The sequence below is a fragment of the Heliangelus exortis genome, chromosome 1 (assembly GCF_036169615.1).
Source record: "Heliangelus exortis chromosome 1, bHelExo1.hap1, whole genome shotgun sequence".
NCBI classification, from domain to species: Eukaryota; Metazoa; Chordata; class Aves; order Apodiformes; family Trochilidae; genus Heliangelus; species Heliangelus exortis.
The window spans coordinates 64952895-64970560 of record NC_092422.1 but is presented as its reverse complement, the minus strand read 5'-3'; the positions used below and the strand labels follow the sequence as shown (position 1 = coordinate 64970560).

The 17666-nt window shown below is 39.1% G+C and overlaps 1 protein-coding gene across 2 annotated transcripts in view; it reads left to right on the top strand.

Annotated features, from left to right (window-relative positions):
* Positions 1-17666, top strand: part of ATP10A (ATPase phospholipid transporting 10A (putative)) — a 112199-nt gene that overhangs the window by 56537 nt on the left and 37996 nt on the right. For both annotated transcript variants that reach the window (XM_071746492.1, XM_071746481.1), the window contains exons 3-6: positions 6118-6203; positions 13556-13662; positions 13768-13899; positions 17187-17320. In XM_071746492.1, the coding sequence (XP_071602593.1) occupies positions 6118-6203; positions 13556-13662; positions 13768-13899; positions 17187-17320 (459 nt within the window). The remainder of the gene's footprint in view (positions 1-6117; positions 6204-13555; positions 13663-13767; positions 13900-17186; positions 17321-17666) is intronic.

The window sequence follows — 17666 nt, the reverse complement described above, 5'->3', positions numbered from 1 at the left end:
GTACTACTACATAAAGCAGTAATAAGATGGACCAATGCATTAGGGGGATGAGTTCTCGTTGTACTTAAAAGCTTTTAAAGGGGAAAGCTACTTTTCTGGCTGAGGCACATTTTTGTCTATTAAATATTTCCCTTGAGTTATCCCCATGACTCCGTTTCTTCCTTTGTCTTTCCCCAAGACATCGACACCAAAACAAATCCCAGAGCCCTCACCCAGCAAATGCACTGCAGGGAGAGGCTGAGATAAGATCCCCAGCATAGGCAGTAAACACAATATGATAAGCAAGTAGCTGTCACTGTCACCCAAGGGCATCCTGAGGAACTCAGGCTGTTCGGTTGGAAGGAAGGAACATTAAACTGTTTTCTGCAGCAGTAAAATAGGGCATATGAATAAAGGAAAACATTTTAATAACTATGCATTATTAATATCACTAGCAAGTTATTAAATCACCCATACAACATGCATTTAATGAAGGGAAATATGTTGTTTGAATACTGTGTAATTGTCAAACTAACTCATTTGGCAGAGCAGTGTGTTTTGCTTCTGAAGCTATGACAGTTTTGTGAGGTTGCCAGCAGAGTCAGAAGGGTTGGCATTTTGCTATATAGATTCAGAGTGATTTCAGCTGGAGCTTCAAAGTCATGTTGGAGAGAGCTAAATTCAGTCTCCTTTTTTTTTGAGAGAGACCTTTACAGTTTCCTTGATTCATCTACCTGGTGGTTTCCTGCTCTGCAAAAGAGGCATTGTAACATTTTGGTCTTCTTTACACTTTGCCTTTTTAGGATAGAAGTTTTTCAGAGTGATAATGTCAATAATCACCTGAGAGGTAAGGGGCAGGGGGTTATTTTAGAGAATATTTTAAAGAAGATACCTTCCCATTATACTTTCTTTTCCTGTGTATTTTTGTGTTTTGTATGTTTTGTGCTCCAGACCTTCACCTGGATGCTTCATTGACATTCTTTGGATATGCTCCAGAACCTCAACATCCTTCTTGTTGTGAGAGGCCCAACACAGTTCGTGACTTGGGACCTCACCAGTGAGGAGTAAAGGGGCACAATCACTTCCCCTGTCTTGCTGGCCACCCTATTTCTGATACAAGCTAGGATACTGTTGGCTTTCTTGGCCACAAGTCTGTGCACAGTAGCATGGGCAGAGGGGTTTCAACTATTCCCATTTATTTAAAAGAAAGTGAAACATAGATTCAGTTCCTTTTTCAGCTCCATAGAAACCAAATCTGCATTTTTAAACTCCAAAGTATCATAGGTGTCTGATAGTGTCATTGGGACAGCACTGTGCTCTTGTGGCCAAGAAGGCTATTGGTATCCTGAGGTACATTAAGAAGAGTGTGTCCAGCAGGCTGAGGGAGGTTCTCCTTCCCCTCTGCTCTGCCCTAGTGAGGTCACACTTGGAGTATTGTTCAAGAGGAACAGGTATGTAGTAGAGAGAGTCCCAAAAGAGAACTATGAGGAGGCTCAGGGCACTGCAGCATCTGTCTTAAGAGGAAAGACTGAGAGCTGCATCTGCTCAGCCTGGGGAAGAAAAGACTGAGAGGGGATCTTATAAATGTTTATAAATGTCTGAAGGGTGGGTGTCAAGAACAGGAACACAGGAAGTTCCACCATAAGATGAGGAAAATCTTTTTTACTATAAGGGTATACTATAAGAGTACTGGACCAGGCTGCCCAGGGCAGTCATGGAGTCTCCTCTAGAGACTTTCAAGACCTCTCTGGATGTGTTGCTCTGTAATCTGCCCTAGGTGATCCTGCTTTGGCAAGGGGGTTGGACTCAGTGATCTCCAGAGGTTACTTCCAACTCCTACCATTCTATGATTCTACTGTTCTTCTGTAGCTCTTTCAAAGAGAATTCAAGATTGATTCTCCTGGAGGGAGAGAGGACAAGTGGGAATATGATTGTGTGCAGCCTTAGAGTGTTAATGCAGGAGTCAAAACTTTTGAGTTCTGCTGGCTTTTTTTTTTTCCCCTTTGTCTTAAAGTGCTTGATTTTGCTTAGACTTTGACACAAATGGTACTTCTATTGGCTTTTTTCAAACTCAGCTCTCACTGAAACTACTATAATCATTCCTGGCCCTTCTTTTAGATTTCTTGTTTCTCCAAGTAACCTTCATGTATCCTTTCAAGCATGTTTTTCCATCACATCTTAACAATGACCATTCTGTGCTCCAATTAAGCACTGCCTGGTAGTAAGAACTCTCCCTTAAGGATAAGCAAGGTATTGTGCCTTACCTACATTGTACAGGGATTAATTCTTATAATTAGTTATGGTAATTAAAATTCACATTAGGAATGTGAATGTAGGAAAGGAAGAACAGGTTATTTAACTGAAAAATCTGACTAATATGAAGAGAATTTAGCCCTGCTCTTTGCCATCCAACATGTTTGTGAAATACTCTAGGGAGCTTGCAATCAGTGAATCTCTCTCAGCTTTGTGTGAACCATAAAGTCAGTTGTTCAAATCAGCACTGCTCAAGGCAAAAGTTTTGGAGGCACACAGAGGTACCATAGAATAGATATGACACCATTTTATACCTCCAAAAGAGAAAAAAAATGTTTCAAGCTGCTTTTTTGTGAGTGACCTAGTCTTGTTGATTTATACTGGGAGGCCAAAAAAGCACCAGATAAGTCAAGTTTTTAGGGAAATTAGGCACTTTAAAACCACAATTCATATTTTAGTCTGTTCTGTCCAGACGTGGAGCTTTTCATCCCTCTTGAGACTGGGACAGCTTTAATGCCCAGAAGTTCTGTAAGTGAGAAGGAAGACTGAAAAATCAGGAGCATCAAATAACTGTTGCACAAAAGTCTAGGGAATTCCTAGTTTTCACCATAACAGTGATGCAGAAATTCAGTGTAAGAGAAAATGTAAAGGTAGTAGGGATGAATTTTATTTTTCATTGGACTTCTGGCTTTACCTTCCGTCTAGCTGCAGCTTCTTCTAGGTGTTAATACATGAGAGCATCATAACAGTTTATGTTTCATTTGCTGCTGAAGTGTGGGTATCAGCATAAAAAGGAACAAAACTTTGATCATTGTGAAATCTCATGTTAACTTTGCGCTTCTTTATAAGCACTGAAAGCAGTCACACACAAGCAGTGTTGCAGTGTTTAACTTATTTGTTCATTCACTTACCAAAAGGCATTTTCACATCAAAACAGTGTCATCAGTGTTTATCTACCCTTCCATTTCACAAGGAAGAGACTGAGCTGTTTGATTTATTAATAAAATGAAATAACTTTTGCCATAAATCAGAATTCAGCAGCTTTTTTTCCTTACATAAACTACTATTCTAATTGAATTTTCTCTCCTCCCAGATATTATCTGGTTAAAGACCATAATCACATATTTCAAGTTAATTTTAACAGAACATAAATACATAGACGGTTAGATTTACCGATAAAGGACTTATAGTTCCAAAACTGAGCCATAAATTAAAAGAATCCAACAAACAGATGAGGAAAAAAGGCTGAGCTGCATGGTAGTGATGTAGGTAGGTTTAGTCCCTCTTATCTTGAAAAGATCTTTCGTTTTTCTTAAGACTCTAGCTCTAGATGTTAAGTAGATTCTTTTTCTTCTCATTTGTAAGGTTGCTGGCTTTGCTGTCAGGCTTTTTTAGCAGAAAGGGACTTCACTCTGACAATTTCCAATTGCTCCAGAAGTTATTGCATCTGTAGAGCACTGAAAAACTATGCTCTCTCTCTGAGTTCTGCAGCCACAGAAATCCTGCATTTGATTGCATTGGGTTTTGTTAGTAGTTGTCTCTTGGTTTCCCTAGGGGGCATTCGTCAAAGATGTTAGGATTTCTCTCTTTTTTTTAAGACTACAGAATAAAAATTTGTGCTCAATTAACTGTACTATATATAGCATGTTACAATAAAAAGACAAGAAATATTTCTCTTTCTGGTCTCTTCTTTTCCTTCATTCTTACAAATGCAATTTAAGCTCCAGCAGTGACTCTTCTTTAACACAGTACTTAGGCAGACAGACAGTATATTATTGAAACACCTTTAGCAATGTTTCTAGATTATTTTTCCTGTACAATTATTTTTTTTTCCTGCCAAGGAGCATACCAGGGCAAGGAGGGAAAAGTATATCATGTTCTGGGGCAGCAGAGCAGGTGTTACATAGGCAACAAAGGCTTTCCCAGCACAAAAAGGTTTGATGAGACTTTGGAGAGCTTAACCTTCTCCAACAACCTGAAGTGAAGCCAGCTACTAGGTTCCTAGTGTAGTGTTTCTGTTACATGAACTTTTGCCTGCTGGAGGCAAGGACAGAGGTAGAATGTACAGTAAATGAACTGTAATTAGATATTTCAGATGTCTAGGGCTGAAAGCTTTGTGATATCTGTGCTCTCCAGTGCTTCCTTCCTCGTGACTGCTAGTGTCTGGGCTGGTCTGAAGTAAGCTCCTGAGGAAGGAGGGTCAAAGGGAGTCAACTTGTGGCTTTACAGTATCAGTCCCATTCTACAGCCTAACGATGTCTCAGGTGCCTCTGTAGAACTAGGTACTTTGGAGCACTCCCAGCATCAAATTTCAGTCACTTAGAAAGTTAAGGATGACCTCGAGAAATATCTAGTGACCTTAAATAACAATAGTACTTGGTGCTGAGAAGATCATCTGGATTTCTTGCTATGGCACAGGTGTTTGACTGCCAATTTTGACATAATTCAGAGAGTCTGATTCTTAGCATAGCAATCTTTGCTCAGAGCTGTCCTCTGATTTCAGTCCTTCCCACCCCACCCCTAACCCCCACCCCATTTTTCACAAGCTGAATCCTGCATATAAAAGTGATTATTTCCTCCAATGGGCTGTAGCTGCCTCTAAGTGGCAACCCCTCTTCACAGTTCTCTTAATCATCTCTTGTTAATTGAAAATACCAAGAAGATTTCCAAAAGTGTTGGGCATGAGTAGTTTGATGTCTCCTATATACTGTAAGTCTATTTTTCTTCCAGTTTTAACTGACAGAAAAATGAAGCAGGACACTGATGGTGATGCTGACATATCTTCTAGTTTCTTTTTTCTCTTCTTTAAAATCTACTTTCATTCATCTCATCTGAGTAGAGACAGCAAAAAAAAAAAAACAGCCATCTGTGTGTTTCAGACAAGCTCTCAGTAAGACTGTGCTTGTCCTTTTGTTACTGATTCCTAATCAGCTGTTCCCATAGGGTGTTCTAAAAATTAGTGGTTGGTGTCTATGGCAGCTCAGAAAAACCATTATAAAACATAATGTTTGCAGTGTTATCACTCTTGAAAGCTTAATAATATGGTAATTTACATTGCTTCTTTCATTCAAGTGGTGTGCAAAGCAGTTTTCTAAAGGTAGTCCTTGTTGATGCAGGCAAACAGCTTTCTCAGCAGTACCAGAACCTGGTATCTCTGATTTCACTGCGTAGCTTCTTTGTCTGGCAAAGAAGGGAGAACTTTGATTTTTATTTAACAATATTAAGTAATTTTGCTGTGATAGGATGTTTTTCCTCAGACACAACAAGCTGCTGACTACAGGTAGATATATATAGTCAGCAAAAATACCAGCCTCACACTAATGAGCTGGAGAATCAAGAAGGTTTTTAACTGTTAATTAGGAAAAAATTATTCTGCTGTGTGCATGTAATTTACTGTAGTAGATCATTTTATATGTGTTGGCATAAAGCAATTAAGGATTCTTGCTAATATTTCAAAAGCTCATATTAGCTTTCTCATAATTGGCAGTATATTGGCTTATGTTGCCCTAGATTTTCAGTAACTTCACTGAACTAAGTGTAGCAATACCATTGAATATTTTGAGACTTCCCAGGTAAATTTCATTTTTTCACTCCAATGCAAATTCATTTGATGCCTGGGTGTGGTATCTTTTACTTAATGCTTTTAGAAACTCATGTTTTTCTACTTCCAGAACAAAAAAAGTTATGTAAGGGATATTTTGGAAGGCGTGGAAGGAATTTTGGTGCCCAGGTCCCCTTGATTTTTAGTGCCACTGGTCAGTGTCATTCATTTGCTTACTTTGAAAAAACTGACCTTTAATATATCATGAAAGCTAGAAAAGAAAGTGATTTTGTCTATAATTTGCAAGACTTTGCCCTAAGTAACTAACACTTTTATTATTTCAGGACTCAGAATTTGACCCCTTGAAGTTCACCAGTGTCATTGAATGTGAGAAGCCAAACAATGACTTAAGTAGGTTTCGAGGTTACATGTGAGTATTTCATATAATATCCTTCAGCAAATACTCCTTTTTACTAATATGGAATAAAATAAATGCTGGTTTGTTTAGGACTGTGTTCTTTAAGTGGCATTATCGGTGCATCTAAATAGAGCTGCATATTTAAGGCACTTTTAGAGGGTCCTCACTTCAAAGTGAGATAGGAGCCTCATATTTCCATTCCTTAGGATGGATTTAGTTGTTAGTTTTGATTATTTTACACTCCAGAAAGGAATGCACGAAGCAGTGCAGTTACAGATGCTCTTTTCCCTTTCCTTCCCTCCATGGGTCACAGAAGCCCATCTGTAGATGGGAGGAAATAGAAAACCAGTCCAAGAGACCCAACAAACACAATCTGTTATACACTACTTTTATGAAGATGGATCTTTTTGGTATTTCTTTTACTGTAAGTATCACTGAGGAAAATCAGAAGGCAAAACTAGAATTTCTCCAGCTATGGCAGTATTCCTTTCATCTTATTCAGGCAAATTAAAACAATAGGCTCATGGAATGGGTGTGCTTGTACCTTACAAGGCAGAATCACCTCTTACCACATGACTTAATTCCAAACAAATAGAACTGCATTAATAAAAGTGTTCATCTCTTGCCGATCAGTCCTGCTCAGAAGCAAATATTTTGGTAGGTACAAAGCACTTAGTTTCCAATATAGCCAGGACTGTTATGTGTGGACGTGCCAATAGTGGTGACCTTAGGAGATGCACTCTTGTGTGAGTTTTTTTTCTACAACCTATGACTATATGGAGAGTGAGAGCTGCGGATATTTGATTTGTGTCTACATTTTAATGAAGCGAGTTAAACAGACATAAATTCTGTTTAGAGTTTACTGATTTATTACCCATATTGATTAGGAGTGATAAGCAGAACTGAATTGTGTAAATGGCACAAGGCAAATTGCTGGAGCTTGGGGAGGTTTTTTATTGTGATGCTATTTACCACCTCACTTACTTACAACTTTCATATGTCACAGATTGTGTAGGATATACTGTCAATTGATTTAAATCAGGATAGATTTTTTGAAACTACATCAAGTTGTAGTGTGGGAAAATGTGTTCCTTTATTTAACAGCACAAAGCCCTACAGTGCATTTAAAGATAAGAGGTTAGTATGAGACATTACTGCATGAAGGTGTGTAACTGCCTACATTAATAGACAGCCTGATCTACTGAAGAAATGACATTTCCAGATATAGAAATTGAAAGTTTGGCAGCTTTTCTAGCACAGTCCATGTGCTAGAATCGAAGTCCCCCCAGAAGTTGAATACTGCAGAAAACATGCATAAATTTGTCTTTCTTTGTATATTTACTTATATACTCCATGTGAAAAATGTCTTGTTGCATGTGAGTTACAGAACCACTGGAATTAGGTAGCAAAAAACATGGCAGTATCTTTTGGAAGACTGTTGTTCAATGTCTATTTTATTTAATATTTATATTTTAATGTTTCACAAATTATGTGAATGTATTTTGACACAGCAGAAAGCAAAGATACCAGTTTTGAACCTGGCAGAAAGCATCAGGCTATTTCCAGGTCTCATCAGCTGCGCTGCAAGAGATTTACAACTAAAGGACCATAGGACGTTTGAAGTAAAGAGCAGAAGCCAACCCCTCAATAAATAAACTCTCAGTCTCCTGATTTATCTAGGGAGGAAGCTTTTTTTCCCCCTCATTTTCAATTTCCTTCATTGGTATATTGAAATCATGGATCTCTTTCAGATCATACCTTAGCAAGATAAATAGTAGTTAGTACATCTGAATTGAAACATGTCAGTGCCATGTCAAACTCAGATCTTAAGTCTTATTCAGAACATTACCAGTAGTCAGTGCCTGAAAGAAAGGTTCACATAGCTCCCAGCTGATAATACCTCAACTGAAAAGAAATATTACTGAGATATGTAAATAGGCATGCTACAAAATAGTAGACTATCAAGAGATCCATATGTAAAAGGTGTCAAAGTGTGCTTGAAGTTTTGACTATTTAGTAGGTTTCATTTTTTTAAATAAGTTTTCTTTATCTTTTGAAAATACCAAGAGCTCCTTTGATCTAATGTCTGTGCTGACAAATCTTTCCAGGAATAGAAATATTTATGTTTCTGTGTGTTGTGTTTTAAAATGTTTACAAAAAATGTAAAAATGCCTGATCCTATCTTATATCTGCAAATGTGTGGTGTACACATTAGTACGTAAGAACATTTCAGTTACATTAACACAATCTGCAATGAGCACACTCTGGGTGTGCAGATGGACAAGCAGACTACCAATTCTACCTAGGTTCTTGATTTAATACTGCTTTGAAGTTCTGCATCCTCAGATATATCCCAAGCATAGATCCTTATTTTTGTTTCCCCTGTAAGAAGTCTTCTGTGTAAGAATAGAGTAAAATCTAACATGGCTCCTACCTGTACTGGTCTAACTAGACTAAAGACAATATGCATGGCAAACATTCAGAAATCCCATTCCAGACTCCAAAAATAATGAAATTGCTTTAACATCTTGTTTGTAGCTTTTTGTGAGTATATGGGCAGGGGAAAAGGAAAAGTAGCATTTGGCATTATGGCTTTTCAGCTTTCCTCTGAAAGTAAAATTTTATTATTACATGAGAACAGAAAAAGTCATAAAAAATAAGTATGCAAAGGAATTACAATAATAATCTGAATACATATATGTGTTTCTGTTTCAAAGCTTGTCGTAAGATAAAAAACCAAAAATTATTATAAAATATAACAACTTTCTCTTAAGACAAAATGTATAAATCTATTCAGTGGTGTCTCTTCAATGTGCTATAGCAACACCACCTCCCCTGGGAAACAAAGCTAGACTACATTTCACTGTAGTTCAGAGTCAGGAGGATTCTGACTGATTCTGATGATGTGCACTGAGACTATCTTTAAGATTGTTGAATATTTTCTTTGGGAGTGTCAAGCCTTGGAAAGTAATGCCAGCTCTGCCATTTGCTTTTGAAGACACTTGAGAAACCTTTCTACAAGAACACTTTCATAGTGCTGTAGCAAAGTCATAGCTAACAGCATCTGCTCCACCCCATTTCTCCTCATTAATCTATTTTAGATGTTTAGATTCTGCATATTTGCAGTGTCATCCATGTGAGAAATTGCAGACAAAAAGGGCATTGCACTTGCACCACACCAGTGCATTCCTCATGGACACTAAGCTTCTCATTCCAGACATCTGAGCTGCTTCAGCCAGCCACTGTTTGCAATACTGTCAGAGAAAAGTTTCCTTCTTTGACTCCAGAGTTATACTGGCCTAAATCCAGAAAGGGGAAAAAAACAGACTGTTCAGCCTTTCTAACAAGCTTAAGGTTTAGAACTCTGCAGGGCTAGAAATGGGATCTAAGCCATCTCTCCACCAGGACATACAGTTACAGCCTTGGCAGGTTTGTTATCAAAGTGGGCAGTTGTATCTAACTCTGATTTCCAATATTTTTTAATCCAGACATTTATGGGCATCATTTTTTGATTCTTTTATCATCAGTGCCCCATTGCCTTACATATGTGTTCTGTTAACAAGTCACTGGGAGTGAGTGCAGACAAGAATCAAGAAATCACAGAATGTTAGGGTTGGGAAGGGACCTCTGGAGATCACCTAGTCCAACCCCCCTGCCATATAGCAGGTTCACCTAGAGTAGGTTGCTCAGGATGGTATCCAGTCAGGTTTGGAATGTCTCCAGAGAAAGAGACTCCACCATCTCTCCGGGCAGCCTGATCCAGTGCTCTCCTGCCCTTACAGTAAATTTTTTTCCTTGTGTTTCAGTTGAACCTCCCGTGTTCCATTTTGTGACCATTGCCTTTCACTGTCACTGGACACCACTGAAAAGGGTCTGCTCCCACCCTCCTGACACCCACCCTTTAGATTTTTATAAGCATTGATGAGATTCCCCCCTCAGTCTTCTCAAGGCTGAACAGACCCAGTTCCCTCAGCCTTTCCTCATAGGGTAGATGCTCCTGTCCCCTAATGATCTCAGGGGCTCTGCACTGGGCTCTCTACAGTAGTTCCTTCTCCTTCATGAGCTGAGGAGCCCAGAGCTGGATGCAGCATTGCAGAAGGAGCCTCACCAGGGCAGAGTAGGGGGGGAGCAGAGTTTCACTCAACCTGCTTGCCACACTTTTCTTGATGCACCCGGGGGATGCTATTGGCCTTCTTGGCCACAAGGGCACACTGCTGTCTCATGGTCATCCTGTTGTCCCCCAGGACTCCCAAGGGACCTTTTTCTGCAGAGCTGCTTCCCAGGAGGTCAGCCCCTGACCTGTACTGGTGCATGGGGTTATTCCTCCCTAGGGGCAGGACCCTACACTTGCCCTTGTTGAATCCCATTGGATTCCTCTCTGCACAGTTCTCCAGTCTGTCCAGGTCACACTGGATGGCAGCACAGCCCTCTGGTGTGTCAGCCACCCCTCCCAGGTTTGTATCATCAGCAGACTTGCTGAGGGTACACACTGTCCCTTCATCCAGGTGAATATATTGAGCAGGACTGGACCCAGTACTGAGCCCTGGGAACACCACTTGTTACTGGCCTCTAACGAGACTCTACACCACTAATGCCAACTCTCTGAGCTCTATGTCTTGTCTTCTTTCCTTTCTTAAAGACTGGAGTGACATTGGCTGTTCCTCCAGTCCTCGGACACCTTGCTTGTTCTCCAGGAAAAATAAGAAAAAAGGGAAAGAAAAAGAAAGGAAACAAAGTGTTTCCTCCAGCCACTGCCAGCTTCTTTCTCACAGATTTTTATTTCAGCCATGTTTTCTAAAGGTCTGGTGAGCAACAGGTGAGTTGATTGACTTTGTTTGGATAAGTCAAAGTAAAAAGCAGTGCTACACACTTGCAAGGATAAGATTAGTTTTGTTGGGAAGGCATAGTGTGGGTGAGATCAGTAGTTTGGGGTCTTGACACCTACAGTTTGGCTTTAGATGCTGCACCATTGTTATGGAGCAGGTTCAAATGTACAAGCTAAGATAGTAAGGACAAGAATATAATTGTGTAGAACGTGTATACAAGTAATTGTATATGAAGATTGCCATGTACAATATACTTGTCACAGTCCTCTGTTACTGTCAAGTGTTAAGAATTGATGAAGGTTATAAAATCATAAGCCAGAGTAATTACTACTCGTCTCATTTATTAACAGGTATCATAACTATCATTTGGAGACATTATTGGAAATTCAGGCTAATATCCCCAGGATTTATGAGAAAGGTTAATGTAGAATTCAGCCTTAAAAAGCAGAGGAATGGCAGAATCCAGGTAGTACTGTAATTTTTAAAATATGGAACCATTAAGAAATTATTTCCCATAGTGTAAGCCCAGCCAAATTTATGTAATTTTCCATCTGGCAATCAGTGCTGGCACCTATTTGCTTATCACAAGAGAGATTTTGGGCATCCCTCAGTTTTTGAAGCTCCCGTGGTAAAAGCTGAGGCAGTGGTCTAAGGGGGTTTGCTGAAGAAGACAAAAGCAAAAACTCTGTTCTTGTATCTGAGGGCAGCAGGAAGAATGGTCTGAAGAGAGGAACTTCTCTCCCGGTGAAAAAACAACACTTCATTTCTGTATCAGAACCATAACCTTCATATTATATACTTTTTTCCTTTCTCCACTTGTTTCTGGTCTCTAGTCAGATGTTATTGCTGCTGCAGCCACGTCAACTGTCAAACCCATCACTTTTTCTCCATCCTTACTGCGAAAATCTAAGCATACCTATTCTTTTACCAGTTCTTTTAGCTTATATTTTTGAGCAGGGAGTGGATATAATATATTATGCTGAACTAAAAAAAGGACTTTATATATGTGCCTGTATATATATGTGTATTAATGTATATATATTATTTATGAGTACATTCTACTCACTAACTTCATCAACTAGAGACTACATAGCAGCATAATCTGCAAATAGTGCTACTAGGCTGGGAAAGAATACAAAGGGTTCAGGAATGTGAACCTTTTCTTCTTGCAGATCTGAGGATATTTGATATAGTTCTCCAGGCCTGAGATCCTAGAAGCTCGTGCTAAAGTTAGAATTTTGGTCCTCATTTAGAAAAATATAACAGTCAGAGGAAAGCGTGAAGCTATAACCCATGTATAAAGGCTTAGGAAATAAGCAGAGAAAAAGAACTCCACATTTTTATGAAAGGCACAATTTTAAGCCTAAGTCTGTAGGTTTCAAGGGACGCAGGATTTTACATGCTTAAATTCAGGTAGCCATAGAATTCACCGTTGCAACAGCACAATGTTAATTTTATTATCACATTATGCAATCCAAGAATTCTCTTGAACTCCCAGATTTTATGAGTTTTATGTCTGGTTTTTACACTCTGGAGTTGTGGGGGTTTAAATGCTCTCAAAAGTGTACACAGAACATTTAAGCAATTCATACTTGGCTTTAATCTTCTCTGAGGCTGTGGGATACACCAGTTTTTTATATAAATTTTTTTCATTAGGAAAGACTTGAAATTATTGTTTGGTTTGTCTTTTTTACCTAGTAAAACATTCTATTGCTATTTTAAAATTGTTGTTTTTATTGTTTAGCATTTTCCTGGTGACTTGTTTCTCATAAGTCTGTTTTCTCTGTCAGCTGAAATTTGAGTCAGTCCATCAGGAGATAAATCATAGAAACATGACTTTGTTCCATTTTTCTCATGTGTTTTGGTGATCATCAACAAGAATCATCAGAGCGCTGACCATTTCATGTTTGTTAAAAAGTCAGTGAGATACTCCTGAAAGGAATTGCTCCTGTTCTCACTGATGAACACATGGAATTTTTTGCTTTTCCTTTTCACTGAACTGAAGAATATTATCCCTGTCACATCTTCCTTATTGTCACTGCTTCTGAAGCCCAGTTTCACCGTATTTATTTCTAAGATTTCTGTGATAAGAACATGTAAATAGTGGGTTAATCATATGCATTACACAGCTGCCCTTAGGTGGACTGTGTTAACTGTGATTGTAGAGTCAGTTGCACATACATAGACAGTACAGTGCATTTTCAAAGCATTGATAGTCTGCGCACATTCTGTAGATTTGGTCTGCATGTCTGTAGTGAGCATTTATCTATAATATTTGTACATCCAACAGCAGCTGGTGGTTCTCCAGATGGGCTGCTGCATATCTGGAATTCTTGGGTAGGTGTTTTCAATTTTCAATCTGCCAGAGAGTCTTCCCAGGAGAAAGATCTAAGGAAATATTTCACCATCAGGTGAAAAAGAAAAAAACCTTTGCAAACTTTGATGGTTCCTGGGCTTTCTATATTACAAAATAGTATAATGTAACAAGCTTAATGTTTTGACATGCTGTGCTTTGTTCTGCTTTTAAATTTTCTGCAGTATACATAGAAGTGGAAAAAAGGATGGACTGTTCAAAGAAAATCTTTTGTTACGTGGATGTACCATTAGAAATACTGAAGAGGTTGCAGGAATAGTAATCTATGCAGGTAAAAGATGTTTTTCTGTCTGATGATGTAAGCTACCTTTTTGAAGTTTCCTTAAAATAATAACTACAATCTATGTGACATCATTTAATGCAATTGCTTCTGCAGGGCATGAGACCAAAGCTTTGTTAAATAATAATGGACCCCGTTACAAACGCAGTAAGCTTGAAAGACAGATGAATGCTGATGTCCTTTGGTGTATCCTCATACTTCTAATCATGTGTCTGTTTTCTGCCATTGGTAAGTGCTCTTTACAAGGAGAAAATTAAGTGTCAGGCTATCCTAGGATTCACACACTTAACTTCATAAAACACATACGGATCTGCCAAAACGTCAGCTCCATGAAGGTGCCTCCATACTGACTAATTTTTGATGTGTTTTCTTCTTTGAAATCAAGATGCTTTAACACATAAGTTCATCTGAATAGCTTCTTAGTATCAATGAAATATATACTATAAGTACCAGAGATCTGAAGGTTTTCATGCCAGTACCCTTCATACCATTAAAAAATGTCAACTCTAAAAGAAGCCATTTTATATGTAATCCCTTCAAAATTATAGGTGGTAGAGTTTAACATGCCGTTAATCAGTCAACAAAGTAATTTATGAGCATAAACATAATCAGGACAATGCTAATCCCCAGTACTATTTATTAAACCAAGGGCACAGTGTACAACACTGACAGACTCTCCCTAAGGCTGCAGCTTTAATATAGAAGAAATAAATAAAAGTCCAGATCTGTATAAACCCAAGTAGAAGATTCTCTGGACTTCATGTAGCATTAAAGGAAATGCTGAGGTTCAGGTTAATACTCTTCAGGCTGTTTTTGTATTCACTCCTGAAAAGCAATCAAGTTTTATGTTTGGCACTCAAAATGATTATTTATGTATGGCACATAAATTCCAGATCCTTAATGTTTACGTGTTTTGTAATGTTTGTGTGTGAGTCATAAGGCATAAACACCGGAACGTTTCCTAACCACCACGGTGTAGTTTAATAACAATCTTATGTCATTTTAATCCGTGTCTGTCTGCCTTTTTCCAGGTGTTGTTAAATGCTGCTTAAAGATGAGTTTTTCCAGCTGTGAATAAGCCAGCATATTTTGTTTCCACAGTGTCCTGTGTTCAGGACACTCTTTTGTGTTGCCTCAGTGCTGGGGAGCCCAGTTCTCAGGGCAGAAGTGCCGCACTGGGCTTAATTCCAGGGAGTCACTGCCTGCAGCTCTCCCCCACTGCCACTGTATCTGAGGTGTTGCCACCAGAGCAGTGGCAGCAGGGTATGTGCTGCAGTGGCTTCAGTTCAGGTAAAACTCCTGAGATGCATAAATATGAGGGGGAGGAGGTGGATGACACATACACCTTCCCTTCTGTCACTTGTGCTACAAAGGTAGACACCTACAAAGGTAGACGCCGCCACCAGAGGGACAGAGCAAACTTCAAGAGGTGGTAACAACTAAAAGCAGCTGGAAAGACATTTGCTTGAGCCCTTGGAAGCCAGAATTCTCTAAGAGTGAGGCAATTTTTGTACCTTCAGTCAATAAAGTATAAGGGGAAGTGTGGCACTTTTGAAAACCCAAGTCAGGATATTTATAAAACAAGTTTAGGTCGTTCTCAGCATGGGGCTTCCAATTTTTGCTCTCAAGAATAAAAATATAGACATGTCCTGGTTTCACTGGGATAGAATCATAGACTAGGCATAGAAGGCCTGCCATTAATAGCCCCATGTCAGCTGGGAGCCTAAGTCATAGATTCACAGAAGAGTTTGGGTTGGAAGGGACCTTAAAGATCATCTCGTTCTGACCCGCCTGCCATGTGCAGGGATACCTCCCACCAGACCAGATTGCTCAAGACCCCATCCAACCAGGCCTTGAACACCTGCAGGGAGGGAGCAGCCACAACTTCCTTGGACAATCTGTTCCAGTGTCTCATCACCCTCACAGTGGAGAATTTCCTCTTTGTATCTAATCTGAATCTATCCTCTTTCAGTTCAAAACAGTTCTCTCTTGTCCTATCACTACATGTCCTTCTAGCAAGTCCCTCCCCAGCTTTCCTGTAGGACCCTTCAAGTACTGGAAGGCTGCTACCAGGTCTCCCTGAAGCCTTCTACAGGCTGAAAAACTCCATCTCTTTCAGCCTGTCTTCATAAGAGAACTGCTCCAGCCCTCTGATGACCTTTGTGGCCCATCTCTGGACTCATAGTCAGGGCAGCTGACCCAAGTTGACTAACAGGTGTCTCCCATACCACTTGTGTTGTGTGCATCGTGGAGGGGGGAGGGATGCTGAGGGTTCTCTTTTTCTGGGGCTTCTGCAAGTCTCTGCTACTCCCAAGGACTAGGCTGAGTATAAGCTTATATAATTTATGTTGGTGTTCATATTGGTTTTGTTATTTCATCAAATCTGTTTATATTTTAGCCCCTGGGGCTTCCCTTCTCATTCTGATTCCCTTTCTCAGCTATGGAAGGGTCACTAGGTGAGAGAGCAGACTGCTTCAGTTTAACCTCAGATATGGGCTCCATGAAGACAAGGCATCAATAAAGGCATCAGTTTGGCAATGTACTCGTATCGGGAGTACAAAAACAAAATAATTTGCTGAATTGGCTTAAATACTGTTTTCATTTTTCAAGTGCTCAATACTGGATTTATTTATCAAGGTGTAAAGGACTTTCTCAGATGTGGCTTACTTTTAAAGTAGGCCTTTGCCCTTTTTTCTGATTTCTGACACGCGGAGGCCATACTTTTAAAGCTTCTTATCATAGGAGAATTATTCCTTGTCTTTAACCTTAAAAACATCAAGCATACTATTTTATGTCTCTTAGGACTGCAATTCCTATAGTTCTATTTCAGAAGGCAAATTTCTGTCTCTTTTTAACAAGAATGTAATTTTCTCAAAATAATAATAATAACCTAGTCTTTATTTAGTTATCAGCACAATAAACAACCATCAAAAGGGTTTGAGCAAGGCTTAGAATTTCTTCCGTTCTTTCCGTTTCTTTCCGTTCCTCCAGCTTCCACGCTCTTGACTTTGCTGATACTGTTACTTCATTAGTTCTGTAGACATGGTGAGTAAGATTCACACAGGAAGATTGAAGTCTCCTCTAACTTTGTCCAGCTCAAACTAGTTTGGTGATAGCTGGTTAGTAATACATACACCCTTGTGCAGTCAGTGGAGTTCTTTTGTTTTAACATGTCAACTATCACTGAAATAAAGGACTTTCTGATGTAGTCTTGTTTTCTCTGCTGGCTACAGAAAGAGCCTGAGCTACTAATTTAATCTAGCCAGCCTGTTAGGGGAATGCTATGTCAAATGATTCTTGCATGGTGTCCTTAAGGCCAAACAAATCCCCTCCTAAAACTCCAGATCCCAAGGCAAAACACACGTGATTTTAGGGCCTTTTTCAAAAGACATGCCAGATAATTAAAAACAAATACCACTTTCTCATGTAACTTGGGTCTAAGAAAAAAATCTGTACAAGAAACATTTTTCCTTGGAGGTAACATGCGTTTTTTTTCTCTTTCAACTCCTCTGCAGGTCATGGGTTATGGGTATGGCAGTATGATGAGAAGAAGAAACCAATTTTTGATGTCCCAGGACCTGATGGCAAATATTTGTCTCCTATTTTAGCTTCAGTGTATTTATTTCTGACAGTGATCATAGTTTTCCAGGTAATAAGTTGAATGTGGTGTCACCTCTGTTCATAGTTTGCTGTAATAAAGTTATAAATGTGCAGCATATGTAGTACCAGCTCTACCACTAAGTCATGTAACAAGATAATGCAGACAGTTTTAAGCTCACCTTGGTAGCCAAAACAAGATTTGCTTCTGTCCCAAGTTTTGGTAATCACCCTTCCAGACTTAATAATGCATTTCACTTTAGTTTTTCCTCATGTAAAATACTGAATAAACTCTTTCTGAACATGCTTAAAATTCATGTTTATGTCCTAGTCTAGTACCAACTTTGCTATTTTTTAATAATTCAATGTATCTTTGCTTCTACTTTCTCCTAATTTTC